The sequence below is a fragment of the Dipodomys merriami genome, unplaced genomic scaffold (assembly GCF_024711535.1).
Source record: "Dipodomys merriami isolate MVZ:Mamm:240054 unplaced genomic scaffold, mDipMer1.0.p SCAF_5, whole genome shotgun sequence".
In the NCBI taxonomy this organism is placed as follows: Eukaryota; Metazoa; Chordata; class Mammalia; order Rodentia; family Heteromyidae; genus Dipodomys; species Dipodomys merriami.
In genome coordinates this window covers 59,866,587-59,883,004 of record NW_027206068.1, presented here as the reverse complement: position 1 = coordinate 59,883,004, position 16,418 = coordinate 59,866,587, and the positions used below count along the sequence as shown (strand labels likewise).

The 16,418-nt window shown below is 41.5% G+C and overlaps 1 protein-coding gene across 2 annotated transcripts in view; it reads right to left on the bottom strand.

The window, feature by feature from the left end:
* The window catches only part of Calu (calumenin), a 29,005-nt gene extending 14,304 nt beyond the window's left edge, over positions 1-14,701 (bottom strand). For both annotated transcript variants that reach the window (XM_069996705.1, XM_069996706.1), the window contains exons 1-2: positions 14,613-14,701; positions 1,181-1,412 (exon numbers count right to left, since the gene is read on the bottom strand). In XM_069996705.1, the coding sequence (XP_069852806.1) occupies positions 1,181-1,401 (221 nt within the window). In that variant the 5' untranslated portion in view covers positions 1,402-1,412; positions 14,613-14,701. The remainder of the gene's footprint in view (positions 1-1,180; positions 1,413-14,612) is intronic.
* Positions 14,702-16,418: the final 1,717 nt, after the last annotated feature.

Here is a 16,418-nt window from a genome sequence, read left to right as displayed (position 1 = left end):
AGCTGAAGGACACATAGATAAAAGTTAAGTATATCACCTTTTTGGGGAAGAGAAAAAATGATAATACACAGGTAGAAAAAAATGTACTACTTTTCAACATTTATAAAAAGGTACTGAAAAGTATACATTACAATTGTTTAAATGCTTCCTGATGTCTTTAAAATAGTATCTGTTTAACTTTTAACAATGACCTTTCTCTTAATCATTTGTAGTTTCCAACCTCTAGTATACAATTACCTACCAAAATGATGTTTAGGAATGATACATTACATTTTTAATCTTAAATTCATCTGGATTCCCTCTCCCCACACACTTTTAGACTATGTAGCCCAAGTCTGGCTTAGAATTCATGATCCTCCTGCTTCTGCCTGTCTCTGCAATACTGCGATTCCTTGTGTTGCTATGCTTAGCTTCACCTGAGATTTTTGCTCCCAATAGTAGTGACTGTATGCATCAGGAATATTTGTTACTCACTCCAAATTGGAAGAAGCAAAACAGTATTTAGTCCATTTATACTTTCCATTAAAAACCCTAGTGTTATCATCTTATTCTAATTATACAGTCTACTCATGTGATGAACTCATCATCTCAGGCTAGCCTTGAACTTACTATGAAGTTCAGACTGGCCTGGAACACAACACTCTTCTGCTTCCATTTCCTGAGTCCCAAGATTACCACACCTGGCTACTTGCTAGAATCTCCTAAAAGGTTAAGTTGGTTTGGCTTTTGTTGAAAGACACCCTGGGAGACCCTAAACCTTACAGAAAATACACCCGTTATTAGCCATTCAAAGACGTGGCTTGAGCAACAATGATTAATTAGGTCATAGGAAGTTTTCCAAAATTATAAGCAGCAAAGATGATAAGCCCCCCCCCCCCCACGGTCTGGGATCAAGATGATACAGTTTTTGTGTGAATAATATAATTTCTGTATCATCTGGGTACTTTTATGCAAAAATAATTTTGCTTTATAGAATGAGTTACAAATTGTTATTCAGTAGTGAAATGTATGAAAACAGGCACTTAATTCATTTTTAGTGGAAGCAATTCTGTGGTTAGCTTTCAGAAGATGTAGTTCAGCACAGCTTTACAAGTAACCAAACCAGAAAAGAAAAAAATGAATTAGTTGATTTATAAAGACAGTGTAACCCTACCTACCCACCCAGGAACTGGCACCTTACCCAAGCCTTTCCTTGCTCTCTTCTGGTGTCAGCTGATCAAAACTCTTTGCTTCTTCAGCACCCAAGAAAGCATCATGGTCATAATCAAAACTCTCAGTATCATCGTGAACTTTGTCGCTCAGTTGAGGCTCATGATGTACACGGTCCTTCTTTTCTGTAGGCTTGCTCAAGGCAAAGGCTGTGCACAGGGACAGGCACAGAAGAAATTGCCGCAGGTCCATGATAACCCAATCTTAAAGAAAATGAAAGGAGGTTAATACAGCATGTGCTCAGCAATAAAACAAGAAACCAAAAGGTCATAACTTAGCTAAATAACTATTATGATCTATAAGTATGTGCAAGTCATTTATAACAACCAAATACTGTTACTTAAGTCCATAAAATAATCTGGCAGGATATTAACTTTCCAATTACAGTAGAAGATTTTCACCAGTTTCTTTCATCTGATTGTAGACTGGAGACGAAATTATAGTTAAATGGCCATTTCTTTTTTTTTTTTGGTCGGTTGTGGGGCTTGAACTCTGGGCCTGGGCGCTGTCCCTCAGCTCTTCAGCTCAAGGAAAGTGCTCTACCACTTGAGCTACAGCGCCACTTCTGGTTTTCTGGTGGTTTATTGGAGATAAGAGTCTCACGGTCTCTCCTGCCCAGGCTGGCTTTGAACGCAATCCTCAGATCTCAGCCTCCTGTGTAGCCAGGATTACAGGCGTGAGCCACCAGCGTCCGGCTATGGCCATTTTGTAAATAGTTTTTCTTCAAAAGACACCAAAGAACATTCATTTGTTCAACTTGCTAAGAATAAAAGTGAAAGGACCTAGATTTAAATCCTGACTCTCAATCCTTTTCTCCTTCTCCTTCTTTTGTGCCAATCAATACCAGAGCTTGAACTCAGGGATGAGTGCTGTCTTTTAGCTTTTTGTTCAAGGCTGGAACTCTACCATTTTACCAGGGCTTTACTTCTGGCTTTTGCTGGTTAATTAGAGATAAGAGTCCCATAGTCTTCATGGCTAGGCTGGCTTCAAACTATGATCCTCAAAGCTCAGCTTCTGTTTCTTTCTTTCTTTCTTTCTTCTTTTTTTTTAGTCAGGGCCTGGGCACTGTCCCTAAACTCTTTTGCTCAAGAATAGCAATCTACCACTTTGAGCTATAGTGCCATTTCCAGTTTTCTGGTGGTTTTCTGGAGATAAGACTCTCATGGACTTTCCTGCTGGGGCTGGCTTCAGGCTATGATCCTCAGATCTCAGCCTCCTGAGTAGTTAGCATGAGCTGCCAGCGCTCTCCTGCACTCTTCTTCTCACCCTCCCTCTGTCTTCCTTCTTTCTTATTCTCTTTCTTCTTCCTTAGTTTTATTTGTTTAAAACTCAGGACCTTGTGCATGTTAGACAAAGCTCTACCACTAAAGCCATATCTCTATCCCTTTTTACTTTAGGTTAATTTTTAGACAGTTTCCAGAGCTAGGCTTGATTTCCCAATTTCTGCCTTCTGTGTAGTATGTAGGATCAGAGATGTGAATGACCATGTTCAGCTTATTTGATATAGGGTCTTCAGAACTTTTTCCCCCAGATTAATTTCTACTCTGAGTAACTGGGATTATATACATAAGCTACCAGTCCCAACCAATCTTTTAGTTCTTGCACTCCATCAGTCTAGTCTGGAGTCTTCCACTCCATCTGGTCTGGTCCTCAAACCTGACTGGCTATTAGAATTATATAGGATGGGTTTATATAAGTTTAGACTCACTGAAGTGGAATCCAAGCATTAGTAATTTTTTTTTTTTTGGTCGGTCATGGAGCTTGAACTCTGGGCCTGAGGGTTGTCCCTCAGCTCTTCAGCTCAAAGCTAGTGCTCTACCACTTCACTTGGGCCACAGCACCACTTCCAGTTTTCTGGTGGTTTATTGGAGATAAGAGTTTCATGGCCTTTCTTGACCGGGCTGGCTTTGAACCATGATCCTTAGGTCTCAGACTCTTGAATAGCTAGGATTACAGGTGTAAACCATTGATGCCTGGCGCATTACTAGCTTTGTTTCTGAGGTGATTCTGATGACCATCACATGAGAAACAAATGAAATACTATGTATCTTCCTAGGTCTATAGTTCATAGTCTCTTACTTACAGGGTAACCTTGAATCACTTCCAAAGACCAAATAAATCATTCAAATAGTTCTTTGACCTTCTGTATAGTTGTCTTTCCCAAATTTGCCCAGGAAAAGAACAACTTGGCGAAGTACTTGAATAGTATTTTTGAAATAGTACTATTCAAAGTACAGATCCCCAAGCCAGCATCTCATCAATTACAGGCAATTAAATGAACAATAACAGGCAAAGTAAATGAACAAAAAAAGGTTGGAATACTTGAGGGAACAAAACTACAGAGAAGCTACAGAGAAACTATAGATTCCTTACTACTATGGAGAGTACAGGCAAGTCCCAAGATCCTTAAAAATTTTTTTCTTAAATCAAAGGAGAGGTTTTCCTAGACATTCATATTTTAATTACTCTTTTCCCAGATGAATATGATCACTGAATGTCCATTCACACACACACATCAGTGAGAATAAGTCACCTGCAATTTTACATGATTTCTTCCCCATGTCCCATTATGTCTAATCCCTTTTGCACCCACCAATGTGACTTTATTTGGAAATAGTCTTTGCAGATGTAATCACATTAAAATGATGTCATGATTGTTAAGAGTGGGCTCTAACCAAAGATTGGTGTCCTTATAAGACAAGGGAAATTTTGACACACACACACACACACACACACACACACACACACACACACACACACAAACACACAGAATGAGAAGGTCATGTTATGAAGATAGAAAGACTAACGTAATATATTCTACGTGTTAAGGAATGCCAAGGGCTGATGACAACCACCAGAAGCTCTGAGTAGGTAAGATGTAAGATCCTCCCTTAAATCTTCAGAAAGCATGGTCATGTGAACACCTGTGCTTTTAAACTTTTTTCTAAAGCTCTCTTAAAAAAAAAAAACTGAAAAAAAGTTTTAGTTTTCTTACAGGACTCTAGGCATTCACACAAAGGATGGATGTTAAAGGAGAATATTCTTAGGGAAAGAGCACAAAGGCTCAATGCCCATGTGCCTCTAGAATAATGTGTGTGTGTGTGCGTGTGCGTGTGTGTGTGTGCGCGCGCGCATCACTTGCCCCAGTGTCTATTCTCAAAAAAAGTACTGCTTCCAACAATGTAAACATTAAGAACAAGAAAAACCCATACAAGGAAACTACATGAAAACAAAACCATGAAATCTAAGAGAAAGAGGTAGAAGAGAGTACTTTCTGTTTCTAGTCCTGGGGCTTGAACTCAGGGCCTGGGCACTGTCCCTGAGCTTCTTTTGCTCAAGGCTAGCACTCTACCACTTGAGCCACAGCACTACTTCTGGCTTTTTCTATTTACGTGGTACTGAGGAATGGAACACAGAGCTTCATACATGTTAGGCACTCTATCACTAAGCCACATTCCCAGCCCTTTAAAAAAAAATGCCACTTCCACCTATGTTAGACTAAAATATGATTCCAAAAAGTTCTTTTTTTTTTCTTTTGAGTCCGGTCGTGGGGCTTAAACTCTGGGCCTGGGCGCTGTCCCTCAGCTCTTCAGCTCAAGGCTAGCAATCTACCACTTGAGCCACAGAGCCACTTCCAACTTTTTTCTTTTTGCTTATGTGGTGCTAAGGAATTGAACCCAGGGCCTCAGGCATGCAAAGCAAGCACTCTACCACTGAGCCACCTTCCCAGCCCCTCCAAAAAGTTCTTCATCACCTTCATTTGAGTTAATCCAAACACTCATATATGTATACAAAGGTACACGTATCAAAGATATTCGATGATGATTGTATATTGTGATTTAAAAACTGGAAACAATGCAGGAAGATGGCTCTCTCTGATTAAACAGTTTTAGGGTCCTAATATGCACTTCTTCCCAAGAAATCAACAACAACAAATATGTAAACAAATAGTCACAGGAATGGAAAAAAATAACTCATAACTTGTACACAAAAGGACAGAAAACTGAAGATCCCTCCCCTAATGCCTCCCACCCCATCCCATGGAACATTCTCTAAAATAGATCGATCATAATACACACAAAGAAGCTAAGCAAATACAAGGGGATTGGCATAATTCCTTGCCTCCTATCTGATTACAGTGGAATCAAACTAGTTCTCAACACAAAACATACTACAGACCTCACTCAAAACACATGGAGGCTGAATAACACCTGGGTCACAGAAGAAATTAAGGAAGAAATTAGAAAGTTCTTACAATTCAATGAAAATAACACATCACAATGGGACCTCTGAGATATAGCAAAAGCAGTGCTGAGGGGAAAGTTTATAGCTCTAAGCGTACACATAAAACAAACGGCTCAAGTAACTTCATGATACAACTGAAACTGCTAGAAAAACAAGAAAAAAATCAAATCTAAAACTACTAGACAGAGAGGAAAGATTAGGGCAGAAATCAACATAAGAGAAACAAAAATACTATATACAAAATCAAGAAACAAAAAGCAGGTTCTTTGAAAAAAATGAGTAAAATTGAAAAAACACTTGTGAAATTGATGAAAAAAAGAAGAGAAGAAATTCAAATCAATAAGATGAGAGATGCCACAGGAAACATTACAACATCAAGGAATCCATATGATTATATAAGGAACTACTTTCAAAACCTATTCTCACAAAAGAAAAAATACCTAGCTAAAATGGATGAATTTTTAGAAACATATAAACTCCCTATACTGAACTAAAATATATAAACCAATCAAACAAGCCAAATAACATGCAACAAGTTTGAGGAAGCAATCAGAAGTCTTCCAACAAGGAAAAGCCCAGGCCCAGACAGATTCCCTCCTCCCCCACCACACACACACTGATTTCTGTAAGACTTTTAAAGATGAACTAATACCAATACTCCTCAAGCTTTTCCATGAAACAGAAACAGAAAGATCAATTCCAATTTTTTTCTATGAAGCCAATATCACACTTATCCCAAAACCAGGTAAGGATCCAACATAAAGAGAACTACAGACAAATTTCTTTGATGAACACTGATGGAAAGTTCTTCAATAAAACAGTAGTCAAGAGAATCCAGAAACAAATTTAAAAAATCATACATTATGACCAAGTAGGCTTCATTCCACAGATGCAAGACTGCTTTAACATATGCAAATCAATAAATGTAATTCACCATGTCAACAGAACCAAAGCTTTAAAGAATCACATGATCATCTCAATAAATGCAGAAAAAGCCTTCAACAAAATACAATATCCATTCATGTTAAAAGCTTTGGAGTATAGCCGAGCACTGGTGGCTCACGCCTGTAATCCTAGCTACTCAGGAGGCTGAGATCTGAGGATCGCGGTTCAAAGCCAGCCCAGGCAAGAAAGACCATGAGACTCCTATCTCCAATAAACCACCAGAAAACCGGAAGTGGCGCTGTAGCTCAAGTGGTAGAGCGCTCGCCTTGAGCTGAAGAGCTGAGGGACAGCGCCCAGGCCCAGAGTTCAAGCCCCACGACCGACCAAAAAAAAAAAAAAAAAAAAAAAAAGCTTTGGAGAAACTAGGAATAAAGGAACATTCCTTTAAACAATCAGGAACAAGACAAGGATACCCACTCTCTCCACTTCTTTTTAATATAGTTCTGGAATTCCTAGCCACAGCAATAAGGCAAGAAGAAAAGGACATAAAAGGGATTCACATAGGGAAAGAAGATGTCAAACAATTCCTATTTGCAGTTGACATACCTAAAGAACCCAAAAGATTCTATCCCTAAGATCCTAGAGCTGATCAACCACTTTGGCAAAGTAGCAGGATACAATCAGAAGCCTTTTGTATGCCAACAGTTACAAGCAGAAAGGGAAATCAGGAAAAAGACTCCATTTACAAGAGCCTCAAAACAACAGCAGCAGCAGCACCACCACTACCACACTAGGAACGAACCTAACTAAGGGCATAAAAGGTCTTTATACAAATTAAATGCAATCCCCATCAAAATCCCAATGATGTTCTTTACCAAGATAGACAAAACAATTAAAAAATTCATATGGAGCCAAGCGTCGGTGGTTCACGCTATAATCCTAACTACTGAGGAGGCTGAGGTCTGAAGATAGCAGTTCAAAGCCAGCCCAGGTAGGAAAATATGTGAGACTCTTATCTCCAATTAACCACCAGAAAACTGGAAGTGGCACTATGGCTCAAGTGGTAGAGCACTAGCCTTGAGCTGAAGAGCTAAGGGACATCATCCAGGCCCAGAGTTCAAGCCCCATTACCAATCCAAACAAACAAACAAAAAAAATCATATGGAACAAGAAAAGACCTAGAATAGTCAAAGCAATTCTAGGCAAAAAAAGCAATGTGAGTGGCATCACAAAACCAGATTTCAAACTCTACTACAGGGCTGGGAAGGTGGCTCAGTGGTAGAGCACTTGCCTTGCATGCATGAGGCCCTGGGTTCGATTCCTCAGCACCACATAAGCAAAAAGAAAAAATCCAGAAGTGGTTCTGTGGCTCAAGTGGCAGTGTGCTAGTCTTGAACTGAAGAGCTGAGGGACAGCGCCCAGGACCAGAGTGCAGGCCCACGACTGGACCCTCCCCCCCAAAAAAAAACCAAAAAACAAACTCTACTACATAGCTATAACAACAAAAACAGCTTGGCATTGGCACAAAAATAGACCTGTGTATCAATGGAATGGATTAGAAGACCCAGAAATAAAACCACATAGTTAAGAGTCATCTGATATTTGAAAAAGGAGTCAAAGACATACAGTGGAAAAAACACAGCCTGTTTAACAATTGATGTTGGAAGCCGGGCACTGGTGGCTCACGCCTGTAATCCTAGCTACTCAGGAGGCTGAGATATGAGGATCGCGGTTCAAAGCCAGCCCGGGCAGGAAAGACCGTGAGACTCCTATCTCCAATAAACCACCAGAAAACAGGAAGTGGCGATGTAGCTCAAGTGGTAGAGCGCTCGCGTTCAGCTCAAGAGCTGAGGGACAGCGCCCAGGCCCAGAGTTCAAGCCCCACGACCGACAAAAAAAAAAACAAAAAAAAAAAACCAACTGATGTTGGGAAAACTGAGCAGCCATATAGAGAAAACTAAAAGTGAGTCCCTGCTTGTCACCACACACTAACATCAATTCAAAGTGGATCAAAGACTTCAATGTCAGACCTGAAACTCTGAAACTACTGCAAGAGAGTAGGTAGGTATAGGTCAAAATTTCCTGAATACAGCTCCAGGGGCACAACAGATAGGACAGAGACTTGACAGGTGAGACTACATTAATAAAAAGTTTCTGAATAGCTAAAGACATACTTACTAAACTAGAAAGATAGACAACTAACTAGGAAAAGATCTTTACCAGCATTACTTCAAAGGCCTAATATCCAGTATGTACAAGGAGCTCAAGAAACGAATCCCCCCCCCCAAACTTAATATACTAATTACTAATGGTATAATGGGCAAGGGAGCTAAGGAGAGACAGTACTGGAGAGGTAAGAATGGCAAAGAAACACATGAGGAAATGCTCATCATCACTGGTCATAAAAGAAACGCAAATCAAAACAACTCTGAGATTCTATCTCACCCCAGTGAGACTGGCCAAAATTGTGAATTCAAACAATGAATGCTGGCAGGGACATGGGGAAAAAGGAACCTTAGTGTACTGCTGGTGGAAATGTAAACCACTCTGGGCAGCAGTCTGAAAGTTCCTCAAAAAAGTAAGCATAGATCTTCCCTATGATCCAGCCATACCACTCCTGGGCATCTACCCTGAACATCATGAGCCAGGATATGACAAGGACACCTGCACATCCATGTTTATTGCCACACAATTTATAATAACCAAGGTATGGAAACAGCCCAGATGCCCCACAATAGATGAGTGGATCCAAAAACTCCACTCATTGTGTATAAGTACATATACACAATGGATTTCACACAGCCATTAGAAATAAAATAAAATAATGTCATTTACAGGGAAACGGATGAAACTAGGCCAAATCATGTTAAGTGAGGTAAGACAAATGGCTAGTGTTCTCATGCAGAAAACAGATCTAAAATACACTGGGACATGATAAATTACACAGGATTCTAGATTCTCATACACAGTGAGATGAAAAGAAGATATACTTAGGAGAGAATCATAAAGATGCAATACCGAAGTGTCACTTCATATGTATCTAAACAAACTGCAAGATTTTTTGTTTTTTAGTTTTAGTTTTTGATGATTCTGTCTTCTTTTCTTTATGTATGGTGTATTCAAGTGTGTATCTTTGGGAAGGCAGGGCAGAGGGTACAGAACACAAGGGAAAAAAGGGTGAAAAAGCACAGCAGTGGAGCTCTTTGGCATTGATGAGATGGAGACAGGAGGGAGGGACTAGGAGACAATGAGGAGCAGAAGACACTGTACAAAAGGAAAAGTACTCATTACCTGATTCAGGAAACTGTAATTCCTCTGTATATCACCTTTATAATAACAATAAAATGTTTTTAAAAAGGGCTCTTTGTACAATTAAAACATGCTTTAAAAAATGGGAGGAAAAACAACCACACAAAAGTAAAACATACTGGGGTATGGGAAGCAACAGGGGATGAAAGCATAATAAAATAAATGAAGGTTGGGCTGGGAAGTTGGCTCAGTGGTAGAGCACTTGCCTTGCATGCCTGAGGCCCTGGGTTCGATTCCTCAGCACCACATAAGAAAAAAAAGCCGGAAGTGGCGCTGTGGCTCAAGCGGTAGAGCGCTAGCCTTGAGCTGAAGAGCTGAGGGACAGCGCCCAGGCCCAGAGTTCAGGCCCCACGACCGGACCCAAAAAAAAATAAATAAATAAAATAAAATAAAAAATAAATGAAGGTGAATATGGTCAAAGGACTTTATGTTGATATATAAAAACAGAACAATGAAACCTGTTGAAATTGTTTTAAGAGGAGGGAAGAGATGGAGGGGGTAAGCTTGATTGGGATACATTGTATGTACTGTATGTACTTATATGTCACTATAAAACCCACCCGTGTACAACATATGCTAATAAAAACATTTTAAAAACAAAACAAAAACTTGAAACCACCAGCCATGGTGGTGACACTGGTAATCAACAAGGAGGATGAGGCAGGAGTCCAGCTTGGGCTACACCTTCTTAGGGAGGAACGCAAAGGACAACATGTGTGTGCATCTGAACAAATAAAATAATATGTATCAAAATGAAAACAGAAAGCTGAGCACCACTGGCTCATGCATGTAATCCTAGCTACCCATGAGGCTGTGATCTGAGAACTGCAGGTCAAACCCAGCTCCAATAGGAAAGTCCTTGAGACTTTACCTCCAATTAACTACAAAGAAGCAGGAAGTAGAGCTGTGGCTCCAATAGTAGAGTAGCCTTGAGCAAAACAGCTCAGGGACAGCTCCTGAGCCCTGAGTTCAAGTTGCAGGACTAGTGCACGTGTACGCACTCACAAAATCCGAGAACTGGCAAAACATTTCAGCTAATCTATATTATAGAAAAGTACATAGGTTAAAACGAATGAGGTAGAGCTCACCAAAATGTTAAATGAATAAAAAAAGTTGCATAATGGTAGAGTTCATTTATATAAAAAGCAAGGCAAAACCAGTCTTCCATATTGTTTATATTTATATAAAATATAACATATGCACAAAAATAGGAGAAAAAGTTACATATCCATAAATAAACAGAATTAAACTCTAGACTCTGAGTTCAAACTCTAGTACCACCATAGAAAGAAAACAATGTATCCACAGATAGAAGATTGCTAGGCCATAGGGCATTAGAGCCTAATCCTATGAACTCTTGCTACAGGTGTGTGTGTGTGTGTGTGTGTGTGTGTGTGTGTGTGTGTGTGTGTGTGTGTGTGTGTGTGTGTGTGTGTGTGTGTGTGTGTGTGTGTGTGTGTGTGTGTGTGTGTGTGTGTGTGTGTGTGTGTGTGTGTGTGTGTGTGTGTGTGTGTCTTAAAATTATACACTTAGCACTGAAAAAAAAAAATTAAGCTCGAGCTGGGAAGGTGGGTCAGTGGTAGAGTGCTTGCCTCACATGAATGAGGCCCTGGGTTCCATTCCTTAGCACCACATATGCAGAAAAAGCCGGAAGTGACGCTATGGTTCAAGTGGTAGAGCGAGAGCCTTGAGCTGAAGAGCTTAGGGATAGCACCCAGGCCCAGAGTTCAGGCCCCCACGACCAACCAAAAAAAAAAAAAAAAATGCTAAAATGATTAACAAACTCTCAAATACTGCCAAGAGCCAGTGGCTCACACCTGTAATCCTAACTACTCAGGAGGCTGAGATGTGAGGATCGAGGTTCAAACCCAGCCTGGGCAGGAAAGTTGCTAAGACTCTTATCTCCAAATAACCACCAGAAGTTGTGCTGTGGCTCAAGTGGTAGAGCACTAGTCTTGAGCTGTAGAGCTCAGGGACAGCACCCAGGCCCAGAGTTCAAGCCCCCTAACTGACAAAAATAAAAAACTCTCAAAATTTCATGCATGGGTATTTTTATACACACCTGGCAAAGCTCCTAACTACATTTTGTATAAAATTCCTATTGCAATTAATTATGTATTAAAGTTTCATCAATCAACACTGAGTGAAAACTGTTGAGGAGCAATAGTTTCATCAATCAAAAAGAAACTTTTCCAGAATTTTAGAATTTATTTATTTAGTGCTAGCACTAGGCGCTGAACTCAGGGTCTTATGTTCTTGCTTGCCTTTTGGCTCTAGGCTGGTGCTCTACAACTTGAATCACAGCTCTACTTCAGATCCTTTGCTGGTTAGAGATAAAAAAAAGTCTTGGATTTTTTTTTTTGGCCTGGGCTGGTTTGGAACTTGATCTTCATATATCAGCCTCCTAAGTAGCAAGGATTACAGGCATGAACCACCTACACCCGGTTTAGAACTTTTCTTGCCAGAAAGTTTTTGATTCTGCCGAAGAAAAATTTAAAGTGTTTGCCAGCTTGATTTTGATTAGAGAACTAATGAGGCTTGGATAATAGTTTGTTATTTCAGAGCTTTTCTTCTCCAGCCAAATTTTTATTTTCATACAGTCAACTGACTTCTCTGGCACACAATTAACTTCATTAGATTGTATTAATGAACTACTGTAAATTTACTTTGTCTCTAGAGAAATGTTAAATAGTTGATCAGTATAACATCTTACAAAATCATAAAGGGTAAGATTACTTTATATTGTAGCCTATTGGTGGTACTTGTACTAAAAATTAGAATCACAGGATAACTTTAGTTTCCAGACTTTATAGCCTGGGTCTCAGTACAGTTAGGTACTGACTAAATTGCTCTCAGATTGTTACTCCTAGTTCCCAGTAGGCACTTTTTTTTCACCAGTCCTGGGACTTGAACTCATGGCCTGGCAACTGTCCCTGGACTTCTTTTGCTCAAAGCTAGCATTCTAACACTTGAACCATTGAACACTTGTGGCTTTTTCTGTTTATATGGTACTAAGGAATTGAACCTAGGGCTTCATGCATGCTAGGCAAGTACTCTACCTCTGAGCCCCCTAGTGGGCACTTTTAAGCAATTAGTTACTTCCTTCTCTACATTATAGAGAAATGTATTTTCTGCTTAATATCCAGCTCAGAGTACTGGAATTTTACTACCATCCATTTTTCCCACTTGTTAGCATTAAGCAATGGGTTTTTGGTCAACCAGAATAATTGTGGGATCACTTACTGTTAATGTTCCTGAGAAGTTGAATTTAATCAGACATTTGGGTTTTCCTGAAGCAATCTACTTTTCTATAAAGTAGGTCTGGTCCCTCCTTGGTTCTACTTCACAATTCTTCAGCGTTATAACTATTATTTAAGTACTTAATTAAACCTATTGAATGAGATAAAATACACATTTGTCTTGGGTCAAGTTTCATTCTATAGCAAAGAATAATCTACCAGAGTTCCCAAGGTTCTCTACATTCAAGCTCAATAAAATACTATTATAAAAATAAGTTAGAAGTAATCTCATCACGGTTCATTAATGCAGTCTTCAAGGCACAAAACAAGACATAAATACAATTCAATTCTCAAAAACTCTTCTTGGCCAGGTGCTGGTGGCTCATGTCTGTAATCCTAACCACTAAGAAAGTTCAGATTTGAGGATCATGGTTTCAAGTCAGCCAAGCAGCAAAAACCCAGAACTGGAGCTGTGATTCAAGTGGCAGATTGCTAGCCTTGGCGCAAAAAGGCTCAGGGAGAGGTCCCAAGTCCTGAATTCAAGCCCCAGGACTGCACAAACAAAACAAAACAAAAAAACCCAACAATCTTACTTTTCTGGGGCTTTTTAATATATACTTAAGAGTTTTTGTCTTGGTACCAAAGAAAATTCCCAAATGGGCAATCCAGTCAGTTCTTAATTATGGCAGTTGTAGACAAGTTTTACTTCTTTCTGCGTGCTAAAAAGTCAACTATCCAGGCACTTGTGGCTCACACTTGTAATCCTAGCTACCAGGAAGCTGAGATCTTTAGAGGTTGGAAACCAGCCCATGCAGAGAAATCCAAAGTCTCTCATCTCCAATTAACCAGGGGGTGGGGGTATGTGGGAGAAGAAAGCCAACTCACAAGCAGAGGTGTGGCTCAAGTGGTAGAGCGGCAGCTTTGAGCAAAAATGCTAAGGACGCAAGGGCCCGAGTTCAATACTCAGTACCAGCACGCGCGCGCGCACACACACACATACACAAACACACAAGGTCAGAACTAAGATGTGGGGTTAGAAGCAACAAATCAAAGAAACCATTTCTCCCCTATAAACCTTTCAGAACTGTTCCAGATTGCTGATTTAAGAATGCAGTCAGAGGCTTCACATTTCCAGCTTCTCTTTAAAATTATGGGAGATGTTTTAAACTTAGGATCTGAGGTCTCCATTCGTTCTCCCTCCCGCTTTCCCTGAAGTCAGCCAACACAACTGTGTTGGCAGATGCACCCTAATCGCGGGATGTGGCCTTTGGGGTGGGGCCCGCAGATACAAGCCAGCCCAGTGAGTGGGAGGTGGCGCGAAGCTGCTGCAATAACGCTCCTCCACGGTCCTCCGACCTTCAAAAGGCTTAGTGACCCTACAATCAGAGGGGTTCTGTGAATGGAGGAGCTCTGGGACGGAGAAAGACACAAGCAAGAAAGGCACACAACAGTGACCTCCACGGCGCCAAGCCAGGAGCCAGGATTTCGGGGGGGGGGCGCAGCCCCGCTTCTCTGTGCGTGCCAGAGGGCCAGCCCGGGCCTTCATCCCAGGCTGCGAGCCGAGGGCCCTGGCGTTGCGAAAGGCTTCAGGCCCGGGACCCCAGAGCCCGGAGAACGCGGGCCCCGAGTAAGGAGGGCCCAAGCCACGCTGGGAGCAAGGCCAAGAGACAAAGACAAGCGAATGAAGGACACGGCGGCGAAGCAGGTGGGCACCACGGTACTTACCTTTTCCCCTGAGCCCCACAGTAAGAGAACACCGTGGCGGCTGATCACCCACCGGCTGGGCTCCCGCGCGCAAGCACCGCCCTGCCGGAAACGACTCTTCTCCCCGCCCCCATCCGCCTTGTCAGCATCCTTCTGACCAATAATCACTAAACTCGCCGCTGACGCGTATCTTTCCCGAACATCCATTGGTCCCCCGACCACGTAGCCGGGATTGGCTGGAAAGCGCCACGTCCCCGAGAGCGCGCTGAATTGCGTGGACGGATTCCCGCCCAACCCTGGTCTAGGAGCGTGTGCGGATGGCGGGCTCCAGCCCCTGCTCCCGCTGCGTGTGGGCGCGGCCGCTTGGCCGCCACGTCTTCATTCACAGCGAGTGACTCTGCCTCCACCCAGCTTCTCGGATTACTGTATTACTTTCCGGCCAGAAATAAGCTGACTTTATCCGCCTGTGCAGGAAGCTCTGCAGTCTGGCTGTCCTCTATCAGTTTAGTTTCCCGCCACGCCCCCTCGTGTACGTACGGCCGCCGCGTTCTCGACTGCCTGTCTTTTCACAAGTGCATGGGCTTTGTTCCTTTGCTTGAAATAGGTGCGTTTTCTGGATTTTCTATATAAGAAAAGCCATTAGGACCCGCAGAATCCTTTCCTGATCCCATTGAGCATACTACTACTTCCCTTATTTGCCTTCGTAGTACTTGGTATCTTCAGTACACTGGACGTTTTTGCCACGCAAAGTTGCTTACCCATCTGTTTTAGACGAAGTGCTGAAATAGGCATCTTTCTTATCTTTTCTATCTGCTGCGAATGCTAAAACAGTGTTAGGGGAACTGAATAGGTGGAATCTGTTGTACATCCCTTTTAAGAGAAACGCAGACTCTATTCACCTATTCATTTTAGTGTTATGGAATTAAAGCAACTATCCATTAACACAAATGGAATAAAAAAAAACAACTAAGTTCTTAGCACATAAAGGTTCTATAAATCCAGTTGAGACAAATAGTAGGCTCACAAAAGAGTTATGTACAAAGTTAATTAGTTTGCTTTTCAGTGCCAAGATAAAGACTGACAACTATTGCTTGGGATATTCAAATAAGGTATAGATAGGGATACTTGGTGATAACCAGAGAGGGCTTCATAGAAAGGTATGACTCAAGCTGGTCTAAAGAAGTCCCAAATCCTGGTGCAGGTGGCTCATGCCTGTAATCCTAGCTACTGGGGAGACTGAGATCTGAGGATCGCGGTTCAAAGCCAGCCTGGGCAGGAAAGTCCATGAGACTCTTATCTCCAATTAACCACCAGAAAACTGGAAGTGGTACTGTGGCTCAAGTGGTAGAGCACTCACCTTGAGCTGAAGAGCTGAGGGACAGCACCCAGTCCCAAGTTCAAGCCCCAGGACTGACCAAAAAACAAACAAACAGTGCAAAAAGAGGATTCATCAGTAAAGTGCCTGTCTTGTAGGCCTGGAGTCCTGAGTTCAAAAACCATATTGCCAAATAACTAAATAAAGATAGAAATATATAGTAGACCTTTCTGGCCTATGAGTATATGCTTCCCAAGAAACTGCCTTGAGGAAAAACTGCAAATGCTCAAGATGCATAGATTTTAGCAGGAGGGGATAAAAAAACATGTTAGGTCCCATGGGAGTGCTAGAGTTAGAGTAGGCAGTAGAGGTAGCAGAGGAGAAGGACTTAGGGGGGTAGCACTCTTAAGAAATGGTGCCCATGTTGGGTGCTGGTGGCTCATGCTTGTAATCATAGCTACTCAGGAGACTGAGATGTGAGTATCATGGTTCAAAGCCAGCCTAGCAAGGAT